The 25,046-nt window shown below is 39.5% G+C and overlaps 1 protein-coding gene across 1 annotated transcript in view; it reads left to right on the top strand.

Moving 5' to 3' along the window:
* CTNNBL1 (catenin beta like 1) overlaps nt 1-25,046 on the top strand; it is a 164,916-nt gene that overhangs the window by 24,077 nt on the left and 115,793 nt on the right. The window contains exons 2-4 of the mRNA XM_069495478.1: nt 7,729-7,917; nt 11,662-11,768; nt 20,581-20,720. Coding sequence (XP_069351579.1) covers nt 7,729-7,917; nt 11,662-11,768; nt 20,581-20,720 — 436 coding nt within the window. The remainder of the gene's footprint in view (nt 1-7,728; nt 7,918-11,661; nt 11,769-20,580; nt 20,721-25,046) is intronic.

The raw sequence follows: 25,046 nt of genomic DNA, 5'->3' as shown, positions 1-25,046 counted from the left end.
GTCTAATTATCTCAAAAGGTATTAGAATTTTTTAAAAAAAATTATGAGATCCCAAAATAATGGTAAGAAGGAATTTAATTATATGTATACCTCCCTTTTTGCTCCCTGTTGCACACCCTTCAGTCCACCTTCCCACTGAAAGTGTTTATTCTGAAAAGGAAAAAGTGATAGGAAAGGAAGAAATAAATAGGATTGCTGTCTTGAAATCTAATTTTTTTTTAAGTGTGAGAGCAAGACTAGACCTATTTTATATCTCTTTAAGGAGAAAGATTAGGAAATTGTAAGGTTTTATAGGTTTCTCCTCCATTTAATAAACTCTCTAACTGAATGATCCAAAGTGGAGGGGGCACAGTTTAGGGAGGAGATAAGTATCTGGTCATTGGAGGTGTTAGGAAAGCCCTAGCGTGTGCCTGGCCAGAGATATTTTAAAGAAGATTTAAACCTCAAATAGATGATTTTGTTAGAACAAGGGTACCCAAAGTCTGGACTATCTCTAGTCCCTTGGAATTATTGCAAGGAATTATTTCTGAGGAATGAATACATTATCTCTCTCCCTCTGTTTCTTGTAAACTTGGGCATTAAAAACACAAATTCAGTGAAAAGTATTACTGAAAATAAATAATAATTTATTTGTTCGTTGTCATTGTGTCTTTTCTCAATCATGTGTACTAAAGAGTGCAACTGGCGGCAGGGGTGGGGTGCTGTCAAATATCTTGATATTAAAAAGAGATTCACCACATTTTAAAACCCAACTGTTTTTTTAAAAAAAAATTTTTTTTGAGACAGGATTTTGCTTTGTTGCCCAAGCTGGAGTACAGTAGCATGATCATAGGTCACTGCAGCCCTGAACTCCTGGGCTCAAGTGATCCTCTTGCCTCAGCCTCCCGAGTAGCTGGGAATATAGGCATGCGCCACCATGCCTGGCTAATTTTTAAATTTTTTGTAGAGATGGAGTCTTGCTGTGTTGCCCAGACTGGTCTCAACTCCTGGCCTCAAGCAATCCTCCTGCCTTGACCTCCCAAAGTTGCTAGGATTACAGGCATGAGCCACCGTGCCTCGCCTAAAAGCTAACTGTTAATGATCAAAGCCCGTTCCAACCTTGAACCTCTTTGATTTTTAATCAAATATGTCTCTTGGAGCTCCATGTGTTGTTTTCTATGGGTCAAACTGTGCTTTGTACTTTAGAAACATAGGCCTTTATGTGCACGTATACATATATACATAACTAATTGTGTGACAAAGGTTATTGTTCACAGTCTATAGACTGAGAAAACTCAAGCCAAGAGAGAGTAAGCTACTTTCCAGGGTTGCTGAATAGAGGGGCCAGGATTTGATCCAAAGGTGGAAAATCTGTATTCAAAACTCATTGTCTATACAGGATGACACATTCAAACAGGTTAGGAGCCTTTTCCTATTGATGAGTTCTAGTTATAACTCTCCTGTCTAACATAGGGACTAGTCTGTATTTGTATATTTTAATAGCTCTGTTTATTTATTTACGGGTGATGTCTTCAGTATCCTCTTACTTTCTTTCCAACCAATCTTGAGTTAGTATGGAGAAAAAGGGAAAACACTGGACTGGGAATTAGAAGCCTTATGTTTTTGTTCATTACAGACAAGTTGCTTAAACCCACTGGGCTCAGATTTCCCTATTCTATAAAGAGAGAGATAAACTAGATTATCTCTTTTTTCCAGCTCAAATTTCTTAGTCTTTCCTATTGTTTGATATTTAGGAAACAGCACTTCATGCCCTACTTGGAAGACCCTTTTCTGAAGTTAGCTGAGCCCCTTAGTGCTAGGTGAAGAGTTCTGGTTTATTACAAGGTTGTAGAGGTTTCTTTTTACTTTTTTCATTTCCTTAATAGAATTGGACATCTTTTTTCATCTATTAATGTGAAAGTGCTTTTAAGAATTATCCCCTTTCTTAGCCAGGTAACTTGGAATATTGAGCTATATTTGGACACACAGACATTTACATTGTTATATTCTGATACAAATGTGCTCTTCACATTAATAATTGTACTGTGTGTTTTCATAATTTATCATAATGAGACCATTATTGCTTATTATAGAAGTTCCCTGTCTCCCCCAGCCCCTGAGTCTAATTGAGGTCGAGACAGACCATAAATGCAATAATATAGATTGCATGCTCAGAGGAAATGGAGTTGGTTTCATAGTGGAGTTTTAATTTAGGATTCGTTCTGGTGATATAGCCTCTTCCTATGGTACATTACTTTGAGCCCAATATAACTGCATGTTCCCACAGCCCCTCATTATAGCTACAGCTTCTCACTGCTTTTTAATTAAAAAAAAAAAAGAGGGAAAAATGAAACCCACAGCTTAGGTTGGATATTGTCTGGGTACACAGGGAGTATCCTAGGCAGATTGCTTACTTAATTTTTTAACTCTTTCAAAGCTTTCATGAAGATGTCTTCATTTCAATTTCCAGGGGGATGGATGGAGACACACACACACACACACACACACACACCCCGTACACAATAGGCTTCAAGATCATTGGCAAGGAAAGGCACCATATATATTATCTTGAAGCCTACTGTAAGTTTTGAGTAAGTAGGAATCCTTTATGTGTCCTAGAAAGGCTATCTACCAGCTGTGTGGTTGGATGGTGGCGAATGCTTAGTGAGCTTTTATACCTCTCACCACCTATTGGGAGTAAAGCAGGGAATGTAGAAGATTGTAAAAACCCTTGAAGGCAGATGTTCTGGTACATCAGAAGTTAAGAGTTAATCATTTTTTCTTGTAGTTCTGTGGGCAGCAGAAGCAGAGAAATGACTTTATTAAGAACAGTTGCTTTTGTCATTCCTTCATCTTGAGGGATTCCAAATACCTTTCAGATACTAAAACAAATTAATCTCCAAAGGTGACTGGTAAGAATGGCTTAAGCCTCTTGGGATTGGTTGTGTAAGACACAAGGAGAGCTTGGCCTGAGCCGCTGACCTCTCTGACAGGCTGAGAGTGTTATATTCTCTTTCTGGATCAAAAGCCCTTCGGCTCCCCTGTAGTGAAATCAGTTTGACAGCCCTGAGTTTCTTCCCTGCTTACAATTCTTCTTTTGTTTTATATAAGCAATGGCTCTCTCAGTGGTGAATATTGGGTAAATATAATCAAGAAGTTTATTTCTGTGTCAGGTTGTTGAGTTAGCGTCATAATTTTTAGAGTGGACCTTTAATAAACAGTCAGGACTTCAGCTTTATAAGAGTCCATATTTCATTCAATATTGCTGGAAAGACAGTTCCACTTTGGCTTTATCTGGGAACAGGAATCCCTCAGATGGAAATCCCCTAGACCTGTGCAGTTCCATACTTTAGCCACTAGCTGCATATGGCTGTTGAGCACATGAAATGGGGCCAGTCTGTATTGAGATATACCGTAAGTGTGAAGTACTATACATATCGGATTCCTAAGACCTGGTATCAAAAAAAAAATGTAAAATATCAAATTTGTAATTTTTAAATATTTGATTACATGTTAAAGTGATATTTTGGATTAAATAAGTATATTATTAAAATTAATTTAACTGTTTCTTTTTACTTTTTAAAAATGTGACTACTCTGTGGCTTGTATCATATTTCAATTTGATACTGTCTTAGATTGTTAAGCTGTGGTGGCAAGGCAGTGTTTGTCTTGTTCATACTTATGTGCCCAGTACCCGGCACAGTGCCTTATACAGAGTTGGCACTTAATAAATGTTGAAGAAATGAATCTTAGCCTTTATTATTCAGAGTGGTCAAATCTCAGGAAGGGGTGGAAACCTCTCTATTTGTAGTGTTAGTGTTTTAAAGAGATACAATAGAGGGTTAAGAAGACAAGTACAGAAGAAAAGTTCTTAAAAATTGTGCCTAGGGTGGGAAAAATGCAGAAATAAATATTCTGGGCCTTTGCACACTTTTCCATCTGTCGGAGAGGAAGACAGGAGCTGCTATGTTGGTGAAGGAGCTATATCAGAGTACCTTTAGTGGGCTCTGCTCTGCCCTGCCACAGAGGTGTCACAGGAGGAGCTAAAGCTGAAATCCTGTGTGTGAGGGGGAAGAAGGTTGGAGAAGCAGTTGGTGAACCTGAAGTTTGCTCTCTTAGGGATATTATACTTAGACTATTCATAAAAGTTACTAACGCTATTCTTGTCTAAAGGATTCACACTGGCTGGCCCTAGTTATCCCTGTGTTTTCATTTAGACATGACCTTACTGGAAGCCTGGGACTGCTGTTGGACCACTGATTGCCTGAGGATGCTTCAAGCCTTAGAATTCTTTAATAAATTATTTGTTGAATTAATGATTTAACAAATATTGTTTTAACTTAACCAGGGTCTTGTATGACTTATGGGTATATGTTCCTGCCTGAAAGTTCCTCAGATCTGTCTCAGTTAGGGTCCTAGAATCATGGTAGATTAACGAGCTTTCCAGAGATCACGTTCAACTTTTAGAAGGGACCAGGTTTTCTTTGCGAGAGTTTATTGAAAGATCTCAGAAGCTTTCTTTGAAAGAGTTTATTGAAGAGTTTATTGAAAGATCTCAGAAGTATCCTGTCTTCCTACTTATAAAATAGAACTGTTTCTCCCCAGAGATGTGGTGAAAATTAAAATTCTGCAGAAGGAAAGTGCCGTTTCAATCTAAGTTATTAAAGGTAAAAATTAAACTCCTCTCCTGACTTCTGAAATGTTTGTTTTAAAGAAGTGGATTGGAAGATGTGTTCAAAAGAGACATTGCCAGAGTTATTTCTATTTTGCATTTCTTAACTGTGGCAGTATTTAGCTTTCTCCCTTTAATTGTGGTCCACTGCCTTTTCTCTTTACTCTCAGAGATAATCCAGAAATCTCCTTTCCGTGGAGAACTGTGGAGCTCATGCCTTGACTTGGCTGCTGCATTAGGCTCACGCTAATCAGAATCACAGCAGGGCTTGTTTTATGAGCTTGAAAGAATTAGTGTTCCCAGGGGGCTGAAGTTCCTTACCTGCTGGGGAGCTACAGATTTCAGGCTCAAAGCCTGCTCTCCTTTAGGATGGAGCTACCTTCCCTTCTTCTTCTCGCATGGACGCTGCCACCTCCTTTTTCTTGTAGTCTGTGGTTACTGGGATATTGATTTTCTTTTCCTTTTCTTTCTTTCTTTCTTTGTAATTATAGTAATTTTTGTCTTTATGAAAATAGGGTGTGTTCATATGAAATTATAATCTATCCTAGCGGGACTGGGAAGAAAGTGAAAAATAACAGGTGGTACCCCACAAACTAAATTGTCTAATGTGAGTTTCCTGAGCAATGTCATATGCTCACACTTACTGAAGCACCTGGCATGTGGAACGAGGAGGAAACGTGATTATAGAGGGGAATGACTTTCCACCACTGGTGTCGTGCAGTTCAGTAAAAGTCAAAAGGTGAGGTGTGTAATGTGTGTAATAGAAATTTATCTGTTTTTACCAAACAACTTAGCAGTCTGGCAGTGAATGTGGCATTTTCTTCTGTTTAATAGTAACATACCACATCGCACCTAGCACACTATTGGTGGGTGCAGTTATTATATCATTTAAAGAAAAGCTCATTGAAGAACTTAACACAAATGTTTTGTTGGGGAAGACAGAATCATGTGTATTACCTCATAGTGATTATTTTATATAGTTGTTTAGTACTATTATAGTTTGGAGTTCTCTCACTTTAAAAGCAACCTTTTGAGGTTCACAGGAAAAAGGATTATAATTTTCATTTGCAGATAAGGAAACTAACTAACGTTTAGCAAGGTAGATGAAGGGCCCAGAATTCTGTAAACCAGTGGTAAGTTGAGCTGAATGGAGACGTTAGGCTGTTTGATGTTTGGTGCAGTGCTGTTTCTCCTCAGCTCTGAAGCCCATTTCAGTAGTGCCTTGTTTTATTCTAATTTAGTGGAAAGCAACAGTAAGAACTCCTTCGTGGATTGCTTCGTAAAAGGCAAAATGAGCGAATGAGGCAAAAGGGTGCCATGGCACATGCCTATAGTCACAGCTGCTTAGGAGGCTGAGGTGGGAGGATTGCTTGAGCCCAGGAGTTTGAGTCCAGCCTGCGCAACATAGTGAGGCCCCATCTTTTAAAAAATTAATTTAAAAAAAAGGCAAAATGAGGTCCTAACAGAGTATGATGGAAAGAGCCTTGGACTAGGAGTCAGGAAGTACCATTTCCATAATATTTTCAGTGATGCTAATTGTTTTGTGACCTTGGATAATGCTTGGCCTCTGGGCCTTTTTAAAAACAAATTTTAAACTTTTATTTTTAACTGACAAATAATAGTTGTATATATTTGTGGGGTATAATATAATGTTTTAATGTATGTTTACAATGTGGGATGATTAAATCAGACTAGTTAACAAATTCACCTTACATACACATATCCTTACATACTTTATTTTTTTGTGGTGAGAACATTTACAATCTATTCTTTTAGCAATTTTGAAATATACAGTGCATTATTATTTATTGTAGCCAGCATTTGGTACAATGAATCACTAACACTTTTCCTATTTAACTGAAACTTTATATCCTTTGATTAACATGTCCCCTTTCCTCATGTACCCCTTCCCCTAGTCTCTGGTAACCATCATTCTACTCTCTACTGTGAGTTTAAGTCTTTTAGATTCCACATGTAAATGAGATCATGTGGCATTTGTCTTTTTGTGCCTGGCTTATTTCACTTAGCTTGATGTCCTCTAGGTTATCCATGTTGTCGCAAATGACAGGATTTCCCCCTTTTTAAAGCTGAATAGTATATTACTGTGTATATATACCACATTTGCTTTATCCATTCATCTAATGTTAGACACCTAGGTTGCTTCCATGTCTTAGCTATTGTGAATAATGCTGCAGTGAACATGGGAAGGCAGGTATGTCTTCAGCGTATTGATTTCAGTTCTTTTGGATGCATACCCACAAGTGAGATTGCTGGATCATATGGTAATTCTAGTTTTTCATTTTTTGAGGTACTTCCATACTATTTTCCATGATGGCTATATTAATGTATAGTCCCACCAATAGTGTGCAGGGTTCCCTTTCCTCTACACCCTCACCAACACTTGTTGTCTTTCATCTTTTTGATAGTAGCCATTCTAACAGGTGTGACATGGTATTTCATTGTGGTTGTCATTTGCATTTTCCTGATGATAAGTGATGATGAGCAGTTTTTCATATATTTTGGCCATTTGTGTGTCTTCTTCAAAGAGGTGTCTGTTTAGGTCCTTTGCCCAGCCTCTGGGCCTTGTTCACCTCTTCTGGAAAATAGAATTGGCTCTAGGAAGTTAGCTATGTAGTATTCTGTGTTTGGACTGCTCGCGAGTGACTGTATAAAAAGCTTTGTGATCTCTCTTACACTTGAAGATATGTATAAAGGGTTGGTGTTGAGGGTTGTCTTTACTAGTAAGTGAGACCCAGTGTCCCCATCTCAATGTGGCCTTTGTTCCTTAATATTTCTGTATACACAGATTTTGTGAAGTGGTAAAACTGCATATTAAAAAAATTCTGTTAAAAAAAAAAGCTTCTGATTTTCATGGTATATTTACAGAATCATTAAGGGTCTGAAAAATGACCGTGTAGAGCTTTACTCCATGTGGTGGGAGAAATTGTATGCTGTGGTGCTTTTAATCAGGGAATTCTTGAAGGCTTTTAGAATATTTGCTGTCTGTGCCTTTCTACATCTTTTCCAGCTCTAAAATCCTGTGGTTTTTTTTTTTTTTTTTTTTCCCTCTTTCTCAGCCCAACAGGGGCACAAAACGTCCCCGGGATGATGAAGAGGAAGAGCTGAAAATGCGTCGGAAGCAAGCTGGTACTCGAGAACGTGGCCGCTACCGGGAAGAGGAAATGAATGTGGTGGAAGAAGCAGATGATGACAAAAAAAGGCTGCTTCAGATTATTGACAGAGAGGGAGAGGAGGAAGAGGAAGAGGTAACGTGGCAGAGCTGGGTGGGAGCTGAGAGGTGTGGCCCTGACACAGCATCTGTAGAGTATAATTTTGGGCCAAAGACTTAGCTTCTCTGAGCTTACCATCTTCATCTGTAAAATAGGGTTAAGAATTCTTATTTCACAGTGTTGATGTAAAGGTCAAGTGGGATAATGGAGTTAGGAAAGCATTTTGCGAAGTGTAAAGGATAGGACAGATAGAGTTTTTAAATTATTCTGCATTATGTGCCATCCTCAAGGCCCAAGCACTGAGCTGTGGGCACAGGAGGAAGGGGCTGTCGGTGTTGCGTGGGGAGGGTTAGGGAAGGCTTCCTAGATCATGCTGAGGACACATAGAAGGCACTTGCATTTTTGAATATAGTTAATAGCTTTTGAAAGAGTTGAATTTTATCAAACAAATGGAAGGGCTTTTGGGGCAGAAGAAATAATCTTAGCAAAGCGACAAAGGTGGAGAAATTCGAGGGGGTGCTATGATATCAGGTATTTAGATGTGACTGAAAAAGTACAGTTTAGGGAAGGAGATGCCTCAGGGCCTTTCTGTTTGCTGTTCCTCGAGATGCCTTAGGACCTTTGCACCGTGGACCTCTGGACCTTTTGACTTCCGTACCCTCTATGGGAATGCTCTTCTTCCTTTATGCTTTGCACAGCTGGTTTCTTCTCATTCAGGTATCAGTACAGATATTCCCTCCTCCATGAGTTCTTTCCTATCTCTTAGGTAATGCTGCAAGCCATTCTCTCAATTTCTTATCACTTTATTCTGTATATTGTCTGCACAGCACATATCATGATTTGAAATTCTTGTTTGTTTATTTTACTCATTGGTGTCCTTCCTCCAACCTCTCGTGAAAACAGGGACCGGCTCCGTTTTGTTCACAGCTGTATCTCTGGCACTCGGAGCAATACCTGCTCTTGGTAGGCCCTCAATAAATATTTATTGAATGAATAAATGAATGGAGCTGAGAAGAGTAGAGTAAAATATCAGTGATTAAAAACAAAATGACCTTACCTTTGTGTCTCTTTAAATCTTTACGTGTTAACTTGTACATTATTTCACTGTGGCATTTTGTTCAATATAATGAATTATGGAAATAGATTCTTAAGAGCCAGCTGTTTTTCGGTTCCCTCAAAGACACGATGCTAAGTTTGTATTTTAAAAAATGAGGCTGGAATGTGAATCTGAGAAGAATAAAAAATCGATTCATGTTCCAAAAAGGTCTTTACTGTGTTATGACAATAGCTCTCTCCTCAGTAGGATTTGTACCAGTGCCAATTTGGGGGTCTTTCCCTAAAAGAGGATGACACTTTGGAAATGTGTGATGGGAGTCAGTCCTGGATTTTTGAATTTCCTCTCTGAGAGCAGCATCCTTGCCAGGCTTAGACAAATAGCGTGTATAGCACACCCTCCCTCCGTCCCTCCTCAGCAGCTTCTGCTCAATCTGTTAGCCCTGCAGCAGCAGTTAATTGGCAGGTATAATTCCCATGTAGGGCAAGGCTGGTACTGGAGGATTAGGATAGTAGCTGTCATGGGTAAGTGGTTTCTAGCCTGGGAGACAGAAATGTAATGTGGGACCAGCCCTTCTGTTAAGGGACAGGGAAAAAGAGATCACTTTGTAAAAATGACACATGGAAGGCTACAAGTCCAGGAGTTATTTTCTCACTGCCACCGAAGTCCCATTTGATGAAAAACAAGTGATGTTTGCCCCTGTAAAGTCACGTGAACTTGTAAAATATTATTGTCCTTTTTGTGCTACATCACCAGCATTCATCTTTCTGAAATCTCCCTCTGGTTTCTGACGTTGAGCTATTGGAGATACTGCTGTGGCCGATGACTAAGACTGATAATTCAGTTTTCCCCCTGTGTTGGAGAGAAATTAAAGGGGGGAAGGCCAAACCTTGGAGAGGCCAGAACTTTGGAAATCCTATGAGAGCTTTATTACCACTAATATGATTTTTCTACAGGGTGGGCAAGGTGTTAGCTAAGGGAAAGAAAAGCAGTGGATGTTGAGGTTGCTTGATAGTGATTTAACCCTTTCCTAGAAATTTTGATTATTTTAGTTAAATTCTAGAGGTATGTTGGGTACATTGTGCCTACTGCTAATAATAACAATAACAGCTTGCATTAATATAGTTTACAAAGCAGTTTTGTGTACACCACCTCTTTGGGTCATCTCTATGACCTTAAAAGATACAGGTAACATTTTCATTCATCCCTCTTTTCCTTCCACCCTCCCTTCCTTTCTTCTTCCAGCAGATCTCCACTGAGTAGCTGCTGTATGCCAGGCACTGGAGAATCAGCAATGAACAAGTAGACACGGGCCAGCAGCAGGGATGTTTGTCCTGGTTTGGGGTTGGAGAGATTATCTGGGCCAGATCCTACCAGACCTTCCTTATATAGGTCATGGGATTTGGGATTTTATTGTAAGTGCAAAGTAGATGAGTTCAGGAAGGACTTATGAGGTAGAATCAGCTGGACTTGGTGAGGGTTTAGGGAATATATTCAGCAAAATAGCATTTGCCACAAGGCTAGTAAGTAGTGAAGCCAGGCTCTGAGTCCTGACTGAGCTAGGACACTGGCTTCAGTTGCCACATCTCTGTAAGCTCCAGACCCTGGGGAGAGGAGGTAGGGGTCCAACAGAGCCACTCAGGATCCAGGAGTCACTGATACAATCTAAGAAATGTCTCATACCCAAAATGAATTTATGAGTATCTCCCACTTAAAACCCAGTATATGGAAATAGAAATTTAATAATAAAATAATAGCTAACATTTTTGAGTACTTACAAAATTATGGGATGATTCAGTGCTTTCCAATAGGGTCTATTTGAAGTTCTCTTAATAGCAGTTTCTTTATTGCTTTTAGGTGTGAGTTATGGTCAATGACTATAAAGCAATGAAGCTGGGAGTTGGGAGAGTGTTAGAGAGGCACGGTGCATTGCAGCACATTAATTTAAACTGGAAAGTAAACAGAAGATAAAACAATTCTGAATTTTTAGTATAGAATTTTTTTGGAGAAAAATGGTTCAATTTTCAAATATTCATTTTATTTACCTTTGTAAGTATTATTCTAGTATATGAAGTAAGAAAATTCTGTATAGTCTACTAGTTTTTTTATGCTTCCTTTGGGCAAGATTACTAAATTCTGAGAACCAGGCAAAGTAATGTGTAAGAAATGCAAAGTAGTGACTGTAGCTAATTAGCAATCATTCTTAGTTTATGGGCTTTGCAAAAATAAAAAATAGGCAGTGGGTTGGATTTGGCCTGTGGACTGCAGTTTGCCAACCCCTGGTATAGGGAAAAGATTAAGGCCCACTGTCACTGACTCAGGGTTTGATCTTAAACAAGTTCTTTTTTAAACCTCTGAGTCTTAACCTGTACAGCAGAAGAGAAGGATAAAATATATATTAAATAATATTATCTAATATTGTTGCCAACTTTGTGTCATATAGTGTGCTCAAGAAATATTTGTTAAGTAAGTCTTTAATGCTTTAAACTGAATTTCCTGTATTAGATATTGGGCTTGATGTGAGACACCCAGAGTGATGCACAGAAGCATATGATATGGACCCTTAACCCTCATCAATTGTAGTGGGGAAGATAAAATGTGTACATTGAACCCAGAAAGGTCAATGGCAAAGTGAGGTGGAGTGTGAGAGCCACAGGAAAGAAGTAGTGACAGTGAATGTGAAATCCCTGTGGACTGAAGTTGTTACATTTGTCGCTTTGTACCAGGAGGAGCCATTGGATGAAAGCTCAGTGAAGAAAATGATCCTCACATTTGAAAAGAGATCATATAAAAACCAAGAGTTGCGGATTAAATTTCCAGACAATCCAGAGAAGTAAGGCTCTGTTTTGCTGATATCCTTTGTCCTCTGTGGTGTTTTGTTTGCTAATTTTGTTTTGTTTTTTGTTTGCTTTGGCTTTTGTGATTTGTGTCAGGAGTCCCAGGATGACCCGCATGTTCTGGAAATCACTAGAAGGACTCATAGGACTCAGAGTCAGGGGTTCTAACGGGTATGATTTATTACAGTGAAAGGGTTCACAACAGGGTCAGCAAGGGGAAAAGATGTCAGGCGGTATCGAGAGAAATTCCTGTACAGGCTTCCTGTTTTCTCCCTCTCACCGGGAGGGGTCAGACATACATGCCCCTTTCTCCAGTAGTGAAATGCATCAGCACATACACAGTGTTTTTGGCCAGGTAATTCCATTTGAGACTCTGAGCCCAGGGTTTTTCTTGGGGACTGGTCATGTATGCATTCTTTGCCAGTAACAGCTACCAGAATTCTAGACTCCCAGAAGAAAAGCAGCTGTTCAGTGCCTCAGGCTGGCAAAGCAACCTTCTTACTTAGGGAACATTTTGAAAGCCAAGTTCCCAGCTGCCAGCCTAGGGCCAGCCTTGTAAGCAGGCCCTTCTAAAGACCAAGCCTGCTGTGTTAACTCTTTCCTGCATTATTCTTCTCAGTGCCCAAAGAAAACTGACTATGGCTGCCATTAATAATGGCTTTACTGCTGAAAGAGATAATGTCAAAAGCTTTGGGGTCAAATATGGGTGTGACTCCCACATGACCTTGAATAAGTCACTTCCCCATTGTTAGCCTCAGATATCTCGTCTGTATAAGGAAATAATACCTCCCTCACAGGGTTGTTGTGGATATTAAATGAGAATAATGGCGAGTGTTTAGCTCAGTACCTGGCACATAGTAGGTGGTCACAAAATGATTACTGGCACTTCAGTGCACTGTGAAGTGCTGTAATGAGAAATCTGGTATCTTTCTGTCAGTCTTGAATCCTAACTAAAGGGATTTCCATATGTATACAGATTTTAATGTTCTAAATCTCTTTCCCTCCCTGTCTTTCTCCCTCCCAGGACATATTCTTTTAATGAATCTTAATATGCCCAAGGCCCCTAGGCAATTAAGAATTGAGTAGTACAATCTTTGCACTCAAGTTTATATAATAGGTTACTAGGGAGACCAACTATAAATGCAAGCAAGGTAAATGGAAATACACACTTTAAGAGAAATATAAGCAGAGTGCTGTGGGAGCATAGGAGAAGAAACAGTAAATGCCAAGTTGGAAGGTATTAAGGGCTTCACAGAAAAGGTGGTATTTGATCTGGGCAATATGAGGAGCATGAACAAAGACCCAGAGGTGTCAGAGGGTACAGAGTCTTCACACAACCTAGCGAGGCCAGTGTAGTCCCCTATGTTCTCCTTGTACTGTGGATGAGGAGGTGGAGTGGGGAGGACCTGGCGACTGAACCTAGGGTGACCGCCCTCTTTGATGGCAGGAGTAGCTAGGTCGGAGCTCAGCTTGCCCAACACCAGAATCCTATCAGGTTTTATAGTGACCTCCACCATACAGTAGCACTTACTACATTGTGCTCTGTGTTTGTGTGTGTTAAATTATACAAGTCGTACGTGAAGAGATTGTCATTGTAAAAAGTACCGACGGTACATGCGTAGAAAATGAAAGTTCTCCTTCATTGCACTGACCTCTTTTCCATTCCCCTACCTACAGATAACTCTGTGAACAGTTAATTATGCATATGTATTTTTTTCTATGTAAATTGTGCTGTACCTGTTCTGTACTTTGGTTTTTTTGGGGTTACATAATAGGAGATCTTTCCATGTTAGTGTGTGCATATCTACCCCCCCCTTTTTTAACTTGGTGCATAGCATTTCTTGGTTTGGAACTACCATGATTTATTTAATTATTTTTCTATTGATGGGCATTTTGTTACTTTAAACATTGGCTTTTTGTGAACAATGCTGCAGTGAACCTTGTACGTGTGTCTTTGCGTACATGTATTTCTATGGGATAGATACCTAAATGTTGAATTCCCAGCTTGATGGGTATGTACATTTTTATACTTTAATAGCTACTGCCCATTTTCCCACTATATCCTTTTTTTCTCCCTCCAGCAGCATCTCTTTTCCTATGTTCTTGCCCACAGTGGATGTGATCAGTCTTTAACATCTTTGCCATTTGTTTTATTGTTATTTCTCTACCCACTGTTTCTGTATTAGGCTCTGTTCCTTTTAGGAGGTGGGCTGTGTCTTGTTTGTCTCTGTCGTGCCTACCACAGCACCTGCCAATTCTGTAGGTGCACAGTAAACATGAGAGATCGTATATTGTCCATGGCATCCTTATTAAATACCCATTGCTTGGAACCTAAAGATGCATCATGAGAAAGCTATGCTGTAGGTTGATAACACTGGAAATTTAATAAATTCAGTTTACTTCTTGGAATACCAGCATTGCCTTTGCCCACTTGGTAGGCGTACGTCTCTCAATTTAGAGCAGTGAATTTCTGCAGGTTATGTTCACTGGCTACATCTTAGGGACCTTCGTGTTACAGTTCATAAACTGGTTTTAAGAAGATTTTATTTTATTACAAAAAAATCAGTGTGTTCCGTTCAGACAAAATTTATATACTGTTTTAATTTTAAAATCTGAACATATGAAGATTGAAATTATGCATAAAGAACTTTTTTTCATGTCAGAAGCAGTTAGGAAACTACATTGTGTTTTAACCTTGAGTTCTTGAATTCTTACTGGTGCAGCGTCTTTCATAATTCTCTACACCAGCAAGGTGCAATTAAGATGAAAATTGCTAGAGCATATTTGAATGAAACTTTCCGGTTGAGATCAGAAAGATTCAGATTTATTTTCCCACAATATGCAGTTGTCATTTTGATCGCATACCCAAAAATGCCTCTCTTCATTTGGCTGCATTTCAGATTCAATTGACAATTCTCCTTAGGCAACCTCCACTTTGCGCTGTGTGATCTTTCTCCCAAACATCACATTGAGTAGAGTGTGCTATTTCCCTAGTAAGTCCTTTAACAGTTCTTCTTTTCATTTTTGCAGAGACAGAATTATTTAGTTTAGTGATTCTCAACCTTTTTGGTCTCAGGATCCCCCTGCACTCTTAAACTATTAAATGCCTCAAAGAAAATTCTAGAAAATACAAAAATACACAAGCACACATTCCATTAGTCTTCAGGGCAGTGATATCATCACACGGTGTGTAGCAGTCTGGAAAACTCCATTGTACACATCTGAGAAAATGAGATTGAAAAAGGTAAATAATTCTTAGAATTATTATAAAATAGTTTTGATCTTACAGACCCCCAAAGAGATCTCCAACCACCTTTTACCCCCATCCTGGAGCCTAGGACCACACCTTGAGAACCGCTGATTTAGTTGAGTGGAAGGAGCATCATGTTCCCCTAGCAGTGATTGTTGATTTTGTGGTTGCATTTAGGACTCGTCAGCTTCTGTTGCTTTTCCAGTATTTTTGAACTTTTCTGGTCACTTGCTAATATTCACTCTTGTGGGTGAAGGAGAATATCCTGCTGGTCTGAAGCAAATGTACATGGGCAGGCTAGGAAAATATTCTCTGTCATATCAAATGGAATCGATGACCTCATCTCAGCCCGGGTTACTGTTTTAATATGTTGCTCTATTGCTTTCCCATCACCTCTAACTTGATCCTTTCCCTCAGCTGTGAGTCATCTGTTGCTGAAGGTATGCCTAATGCCTGCAGACAGCCCTCTGCAGATAGCAGTGTGTGCTTTAAATGAGTAGGCTGTACTTTGTCAGCAAAAACAGAAGGCAGTTATCTTTCTTATAGTATAGCAAGCTTGAGGGTACACAGATTCATTGAGCACCTACTATGTGCCAACTACTATTACGTACTTTGTGTATGTTACTTCTTTTAATCCTCACTTCAGCTAGAGAGATAAGGAGATCAAGATTGAGAGATAAGTTGGTTAATATTCACTTTCTTCCTTGACCAATTTGGGACCCCATGCTCTGTGTTCCAGTGACACTTCTCTTGGGCAGTATATACAATTAATTGTGTATAATAGATTATTTATACTTTTGCTAGCCTGGGAGCTCCATGAGGCCAGAAACTGGAATTATTTTTTATCCTTTATCTCCTCAGTACCTAGCATAGTGACTGGCACCTATAAATATTAATACTTGTTGACACATCTCTCATAGTCACATGATAAATAGTGCAGCTGGGAGTATGACCTAGGTCAAATCTTATTCCCAAGTCCAGGCATTTCCCACTATACGTTATTGCTCATGCAACAGTGGACTCTATATTTTTGTGATATTTCCCTGCTCACAGATTGATTCTCTGCTTATTTTGTAATTTTCTCCTTTTAAATTTAAAAACATTCGGTTAAGACCATATATTTGGAAGAAGAATCTTAAAGTTGGAAGGAACTGGGAGGTATAGTCCATTGTACCATCTAATTCTTGGCGTTTTTTAAATATCACTTTTTTTTAATTACCCCCAGTGATAAGGATCTAAGTTTTCAAAGAAACCTATTTGATCATTTGGCAGCTCTGACTCTTAATATTTCAACTCAGAATGAGAAAGAGGTTCAACAAATTGTAATATGAGATGCAATCTAGCCTCCTTAGAATCTAGGTTGCTTCCTTGAATTAGTTTCCATAACCCCCTAAAGGATGGTTCCTATAACAGATGTCAGAAAGTTTTACGGACATCTAATCAGCATGATAACTCTGTATTGCCTTCTTTTAAATAGCCTAAAGCTGCAGTGGCATTTGTGGCAGCTACTTTCAATTGCTCCTTCATTTGCAGGCATGTGCCGAGTTTCTGTGGTAGACCAAGGAGTGTGCGGGGTACTGTGTGTCCAGAAAGGAATAAGAAATAGTCTCTGTCCTAGTAGAACTATCTCATGGTTCTGCTTTGTATTGCAGTTACAGTTGACAAAACCATCAAGTCCTTTCTACACATGTGCTCTTATGAAACTGTGTCTTTGCCACTCCACATATTTGTAGATGACTTTTTGGTTCAGTGCAGTTTTCTATGTGAATCCCAGGTAATTTTCTTCTGGTTAGATTTGGCACATCATTATTGCCTGTCCGGAACTTTTGAATTGATTCTGTCAGCTGCTGTGACACTGTGTCCTTAAGCTTTGTGTTATATGACATTTGTTAAGTTTACCTTTTATATATCTTCACCCAAGTTATTGATCAAAAAATAATAATGAAATAAAATAGTTGATCTAAACAGGCCTAAGGACAGAGCCCTGCAGGATACTGTCCGAGGCTTCTCTCCAGGCCGACATTTACTCCCTGATTGTCACCCAAATCCCCAAATCTTATCCATTGTACTCAGCCCGCTTTTGTCTATTACTGTTTAGTGGCCAGTCTCCCTTCCTGGTTCTTCCAGGTGAACTGTAAAAATCTTTTGCCAAGTGATTCACCAGAAGTCTGATTTTTTTTTTTTTTTTTTTAAAGTACCCATGTGAAGCAAATAAGCCTTAGAGGTTTGCTAAGCCTGTGGGTTCAGAGATTACATAGATCTACTGCCCCATGGAATAGTTGAATCCTTCTCCACCAGCCCTTCTGAGTCATGATTCTGAATTGGTTTCCACACTTCAGGTGATAGGGAACTAGTGATCTAAAAAAGTAGTCTATTTGTAAGCACTGAGAAAGGAGCCTTAAAAAAAGTGGTATTAAGGGAGAATCTTGATAAAATAATTATTAAATTTATTTTGAATAATAAACAGGTGAAAATAGGCAAGGAAGCACTGAAAAAGAATAATAACTAGAGGGTGTTTTGCAATAACAGATGCAGAACATACTATAAAGCTGTAACAATGTGGAAGTGTGGTCCTGGCTCAGGAATTTGCAGATAAATCAATGAAGTAGAGCGAAAAGCCCAGGAACAGATTAAAGCACACATTAAAATTTAGTGTATGATAGATGAGATTTCTTTAAATCTGTAGGGAAAGGATAGATTATTGTGTTGGAAATGTTGGCCAAACATTTACAGAAAATAAAGTTAGATCTTTGCCCTATATCATATGCTAAAATAAATTTCAGATGGTTTAAACATTTAAATATATATAAACATAAAAGTACACCAAAAATAGGTCTGACCTTAGCATAGAAAAGACTTTGCTCAGGATACATGTAAAATAGAGTTCATAAAGGCAAAGACTTGACTACTTGAACTTTTAAAAACCTTTGTCTAAAAAATAAGAAAAACTTTTATGTCAAAAAGCATGATGTACACACTTTTCTCTGGTTTATTTTTTTGTCATATATGATAGAGATTAATTGCCTTAATACACAGAGTGTTTAAAAGTCAATAAATAAGGTGAGTACCTTGATATCAAAATGGACAAAGAAGAAATACAAATAGTAAACATTAAAAAAAATTTAACCATCTTAGTATTAGAAATGCAAAATAAAAAATGTCTTATTTTCCGTGTTGAAATAGAGGAGATTTTAAATAGATAATACTGTTTGTGAGGAGAGTAAGGGGAAATAGGCACTTCACATACTATTGGTACCTTTCTGGCAGGATAGCTGTGCTGCCCCCACCCCCATCTGTAGAAAAAATTATCTTCCATGAAACTTAGGAAAAGGGTTGGAGGAGCAGGAGGTGAGTGGCAGGTGAGCAAGCAAAGCTTCATCTGTATTTACAGCCACTCCAATCGTATCATCACCTGAGCACCCTCCCCCACTCCCATCCCCTAGTCCTGTGGAAAAACTGTCTTCTATGAAACTGGTGCCTGGGTGCCAAAAAGGTAAAAAGGTTGGGGACTGCTGCATTAAGTCATACGTACTCTTTGACTTGGCATTTTCCTTCCTGAGAATTTATTCTAACACAGTAATTATGAATGTATACATCTAACTGTCATTTGTTATAGGGGAAAAATTAGAAACCATCTGAATGTCTTAGGGGGATTGATTAAATGAATTACATCTACGCAAGGGAATACTATGTAGCTATTTAAAATTTATGATTTAGAACAGGAACTGCAGGTAAACTTAATCTGCCACACCCACTCTCTGATTGACTGGTGATCTCTCCTTGGAACACTATGTGGAGAAGGATTCTGAAGCCTTGTCTGGGCTCAGCAGGAAAGTGCTGTTGTCAGCGAGGGATTTTGCCATGGGAGGAGGAGAAGGAGAATGACTGACAGCAGTCTGTCAGGTGCTGGCTGTTCCTGTTGTAGAGGAATATTTAATGGTGCGGGAAATTGTTCAGTCTATATTAGCAACAACAGCAAAAATTGAATTTAGAACTATGTACTATATTCATTTTACTCAACTCAGAATTTTGGGGGAGAAGTCTATGAGTTGAGAAAAATGACTTAAACATACCAGAGTAATTGCTGTTTCTGGTTAATAGGGTTGTGGATGATGTCTGTTTACTTTTTTGAGGACTGGTTTTTCTTTTCACAGTTTTCTACAAAGAGCAGTATTTTGTAATCAGAAAAAACATAAGTGTTATGATTGCAAACAGTATGAGGAAAGGGATGTTGTCTAAGATGTGGACATGTTTTAAAGAATTATAGTCTCTAGATTTTGTTTCTTTCAGAATCCAGATTTCTGGAGAGGTGGTATTTGCTCAGCACCTTAGCATCTGGAAGTTGATGAGTCCCGTACGACTCCAAGAGTCCCTGCTTATTCTCCTTTTCTTGGTGCCCTCAATTCAACCAAATAGACATCTGTGGATATAAGAGACAAAGCTATAGTTTCTGCCTTTAAGAAGCTTACATTCTAGAAGAGAAGATAGATATAGTGATAACAATAGCAGCAGTGGTAGTAGTAACGCGTACTTATATAGTGCTTTTTATATGCTAGACATTGTTTTAAGTGCTTTGTATGTTTTTATTCATTTATTCTTTACAGTAGCCCTATGAGACAGGTAACATTGTTGTCTCCATTTATGGATGAAGCAACTGAGGTATAAATAGGCTAAGTAGGTGGCTAAGCCAGGTTCAAACCCAGGTATTCTGGCCCCAGAGTCTGTTTAACCACTGCTTCCTCTTAAACACTCTCAGTCAGGTATTGATATTATTCAATTGCTTTACATGGATTAGCTCATTTCCTTCTCAAAACAAACCTTCCTGTCTTGTTCATTCAGGGCTTAATGAGCATTTCTTATATGTCAAACACTGGGGGAGGCCATGCAGAGTGAATACAAAGTGGTTCTGTCCTGAGTGCCTGGGCATAGGTTTGTCAGAAGGTTCAGATGTGGAAGTGTGGGTGAAGTATCATGCTATGTAAGGTATGGTGGTGATTATGGGATGCTAGAGACTAGGTCTACTTTACTTTCGGATCTGCTTCTTAATCAGCTCACTGGAGGGGGTTACAGGAAGGGGGAGGATAATTTTGGATAGCGGCAGAATCTCACTGTCTTCCTTTGAGTGAAGGGAAAAATTGGCCCTTGATCTGGAGTCGGAAGTAAAAGAAACCCTTTTTGGATTACTGGCATAACTCTGTTGAGGACAACAGAGTGAATTGCCACACCAAGGGGTAATGGTAGCTAATCCGCAGGACTGGTGGGCAGATCATTTAATGCTGCAAAACGCTTTGGGAGCCTCTAAAAGGCAGCTTGTGACTGCAAGAGTAAGGGGAACCCTGTAATGAGATCTGAATCCAAGATTGATTTTTGTAATGAGGAAATCGATTTCCCAAGGAAATTGTGTGACAGTATGATGTTTGGATGAGCGTACTTCTTGGTTGGTCTGTTGTAGACGCTTTGACAGATTGTCTCTTTGTCTGGATTGCGTTGCTATTTGCTTCTTAGTGCTGATAATGCCCCTTTCCTTTCAATGATGCTATCTTATTTTCTCCTTCTAGGTTCATGGAATCCGAGCTGGACCTAAATGACATCATTCAGGAGATGCATGTGGTGGCCACCATGCCAGACCTGTACCACCTTCTGGTGGAGCTGAATGCTGTGCAGTCGCTTCTCGGGTTGCTTGGACATGATAATACAGATATCCTTTCAGATCCGTCCTCAGTAGCAAGGCTGACATGGTGGAGAAATGCTGTTTACTCTCTCTCCTGTCTGTCTCTGTTGATGTGTGCTGTCACGTCTGGTGTCCTATTTCCATTCTAATTATCTTCCATCTTGAGACACAGGGTGCTCTTTATTCATTTGAAAATCTGGTTTTTACCTGTTAACAATCTCGAGCAATCCTTAATTGTCCTATTTGGACAATCCTTAGTTGTCCTAATTCTTATTAGTACTAGAATTCATTGTGATGTATCTGTTCATATACTAATAGGATTAATTTTCAGGATTTGGATTTGGAGGCCCTTTATTAGGGGCAAGGCCAGACAATTTTGAATTTCTTGATCCAGACATCTTTCTGTTAACAGATGGCCCAGTGGAGTGAGACGAGAGGAGGCAGTGAACCGTGGTAGAAAGCACATTGGGATGTCCAGGAGGATAGGGGAGTTTATCTGTTTTATCTATTGCTATATTCCCAATTCCTAAAAAGGCTGGATGCATAATACATAGCATTTAATGTTTGTTGAATGAGCATTAGACCTAAACAGACAATCTAGGTTTGACTGTCAGCTTCGTTTCTTATGTGAAATGTGGTGCCCTCCGTGGCTTGGTATTCTTATCTGAAAGAGTAGAGTTAATAACTTTTGCCTTTCAGTGTTATTCAGAGGATCAAATGTGTCATATAAGTGCTAAGCACAGTCTCTGATATATAGTAGGCATTTAGTAAATGTTACTTGTAACTGAATCTGAATCATGACTTCCAAAACCATTTTATACTTTGTCTTTGCTATCAGATGTGCAATAGCTTTATTGCAAAAGGTTTTTGATGTGCCTGTGGACAGTACTATGTTCATTAAACTAAATTCACTTCCACTAGTTGTTCTGTTTGAATCCAGATTTCCAAAGGTAAGAGACAAATGTAGGTAGTCTGCTTGAGTGATATTCATGGGGAATCTGCTGCTGCTTCATGTTATTTTCATCTTTGTGGTAATCTCTCTCCTGAGAGCATGTCTGACTAGCCTCTTTCCTACCTGATAATCTCATAGAAATAAATCAGTGAATAATTTTAGTGCAGGCTTCTTGAAGGGCAATCTTAAGACATTTCTGATGCTTCATGTAATGTTAGACAGTATTAAGAATCGATCTGCCAGTCCCCAGATTGATGACTGTGTTTGCCAGGGCTCACTGTGGGGTTCTGGGTTGTACAAGAACCCTAGTCAGTTAGCTTATTTCTGGGTGAGCTCAGTATATGGTCTCATGAATTCATTCAGTAGATGTGCTTTGAGTGCTTGTTCTGTGCCAGGCACTGTGCTAGGTGCTGAGGAACCATAAGCTGTACTGGAGTCTTAAGGATCAGTCAGTAAGCATATATTGGGTATTGCCTTAGTCTGCTTGGGATGCTGTAACAAAACATCATAAACTGGGTGGCTGATAAACAACAGAAATTTATTTCTCACAGTTCTGGAGGCTGGGAAGTCTGAGATCAAGGTGCCAGCAGTTTCAGTGTCTAGTGAGGGCCTGCTTCCTGGTTCATAGACAGCCGTTTGCTCACTGTGTCCTCACGTGGCAGAAGGAGTGAGGGAGCTCACTGGGTTTCTTTTATAAGGGCGCTAATCCATTCATGAGGGCTCCGCCTCCCAAAGGCCCACCTCCAAGTACCATCACACTAGGGATTAGGTTTCAACATGCTAATTTGGCGGGTATTGTAAACATTCAGTCTTTAGCAGGTATATATCTGTAAGACTGGCCCTGTTCAGGGCACTAAATGGTCTCTGCAGATTTAGTGACTAAGAGTTCCAGTTGTGACTTCACATTTTAGTTCACCTACAAAATGGGGGATTTCAGTATCTGATCAAACCTTAGAGATGATGTAACCCAGTGCCTTATTTGTTTATTGATTTAATGACAAGTCTGAGGTTCAGATATTGGACCGTTGAGGTTGAGGCTGACACTTCAGGTCCCTGATTTTCAGTCCAATGTTCATTTTAGCGCACCTTGAATCTTCCCTATGGGATTTGCTACATCGCTGACGGTTGCATAGTCGCCGGTGACCCTGTGTATTAATACAGAAGTTGCCTATTTTGTTTCTGTAAATACCACTCTCATTCTTTTTTCTATGCCTGCTAACTCAAAATAATAGTAGCAGCTTTCCAAAGATACTGACATTTTGCTGATTCACCAGCCTGGTTCCTGCTGGGGAGAAGACTGACACGAGAAGTGCTGTTCGACATCAGCATACTTGGGAAAGGCAAGGGCACAGATGTTCCAAGTTGTTAAGTTCTGGTCTTTAAAAAGGGAAAAAACACGTCCCCCTATAATAACTTTGACAGACTGCCATTTCCCTCCTGTTTCCTGAGAGCTAAACTGTTTTTTCCCCCTCTTGTCTGCCAACCTTCACCCAACTGTCCCAATGATATTTTTTAAAATCTGATTTTTAATTATACCCTACATCAGATTTAAAGTGCATTTGAAATTTTTTTAATTACCTTAATTTTAATTAGATGAAGCAATTAGGGTAAATGTCATCTTCCTCAGAGTACAATTTTTCTTGAAAGTGATTTCAGGAAAGGGTAGGCCCTCTTGACTTGCATCTGACATATCCTCTATCGGTTGGAACGTTGGTCTCCCTGCAACGTTGCACTCTGCTTCTTGTCTTATCTGTGATCTATAATGGAAATTTTTCTTCAGGAAACGGTTGTTAACAATTTACTGTTGTACAGCTGTAACTGCCCAAAACACCTTACCATGAATAAACAATTTCATGGCAGTCATGACTTAAATTTTTAATCTTTTTTAACTCTTCATTTATCAACCAAGACCATACATGGCTGGTTATGTTCCCAGCAAGCACAGGTCATCTTTGCTTTGTCCTTCTCTGAGAAAACATAAACTGTAGGGATTTTAATTGGAGCAGAGGCTGGTTTGTTGTAACCTTAAGAGGCAGAGGATGTGAGAAAACAGCTTGTGCCTCATCCTCTCAACCGTGAGAAGCTGCTTCCCAGTGTATTCTGGCGCTCTGCATCGCTGCCGCTGGTGAGGGCTTGTCAGCGCTTCTGCGCCTCGTCTGCCCCCTGAGAGCTGGAGCCCAGCCCGGAGTTCTGGTCTGTGAAGAGCACCTCTGGGCGGCAGGGGGAGGCGGGGGGAGGGGCACACACCTCCTGAGTGTTGAAGGGATACTCTAAATGCGTTAGGAGAGAGCAGAAGGTGGGATCCAGCAGCTGCTGCCTTTTCAAAGTAATGCTTTGTAAAACAATTTTTCGTTTAAAGTAAATCACTTAAACATGTTTAGAGCCCCTTTGTGTGAACCTTTTGGAGTGTTTCTACGGAAAAATAAGACCACGGGTACATTTAAAGATATTTTTCTTAAGATATTGCTTAAAAAAACCCCAGTTTTTGCGGCCTGGTTTAAGCCACATTTATTCAATCTGCCTTAGGAACAAGGAGGAATAAAGCAAGAGGAAGATAAAACCTCAGATAGTGGCTGATCATCCCTTCTGCTAAGAGGAAAAAAAAAATCACCACGGCACCAAATTCATAATTACCCCGTTTTGTATGTCACTCTCATGTTTTCCATTTGAGCGGCAAGTCAGTGGAGCCCTTTCTGAAGTATTTTTGGCAAATCACTGTTATTTACTGGGTTCTTCCTTTGTATGATGAGTGTGTTGGATGCTATTAGGGAAACAAGAAATGATGACTCTAGCCAAGAGCAAACACACTCAAATTACTAACCCCCATGGCGTGTGTGGAATGTCATGCTCAGGAGATGCCACTGGAGCTCTGAGAAGGTGTGGGTCATCTCTGGCTTGGGGATGGTCAGGGAATTGTGGATTGGAGGTGGGTAAGCCTTTGATAGATGTAGAGATTAGATTGCACTGCAGGTTTATTTTCATGTTCTCTCTCTTTGCAATGGAAATTGCCATTCCTCGTATGCTGGATGGAAGCTGACGTGGTCTTGCTGGCTGCTCAAGTGGTCACTACAAACTTGTCAGGATATCAGGTCCATGGCTTTATTTTTTTTAAAAAACATCATGACTACTTCCCAGCTAAGTGCACTGTTCTTTAATAAAAAATTGGCAAGTAATCTAAACCTTGTTTATTCAAAATCTGCTTTCTCTCCACCCCTTTGTGATTTAGAAAAATAAGGTCTCATGGTAATGTTAACTTAAAGCATCAGTACAATGGATTTCATACTAATGAGCAAGAAAGGAAAAATTTGTCAGTCACAGAATAGATCATTGGTGCTGATGGGAGAGCTTTGTGTGTATGTGTGTGTGGAATAATTTTAGGGAGTGACCATTAGTGCTTTTAT

The sequence above is a fragment of the Eulemur rufifrons genome, chromosome 20 (assembly GCF_041146395.1).
Source record: "Eulemur rufifrons isolate Redbay chromosome 20, OSU_ERuf_1, whole genome shotgun sequence".
Lineage (NCBI taxonomy): Eukaryota > Metazoa > Chordata > Mammalia > Primates > Lemuridae > Eulemur > Eulemur rufifrons.
The sequence above is the reverse complement of the archived record's forward strand: the minus strand, read 5'-3'. Positions and strand labels throughout refer to the sequence as shown.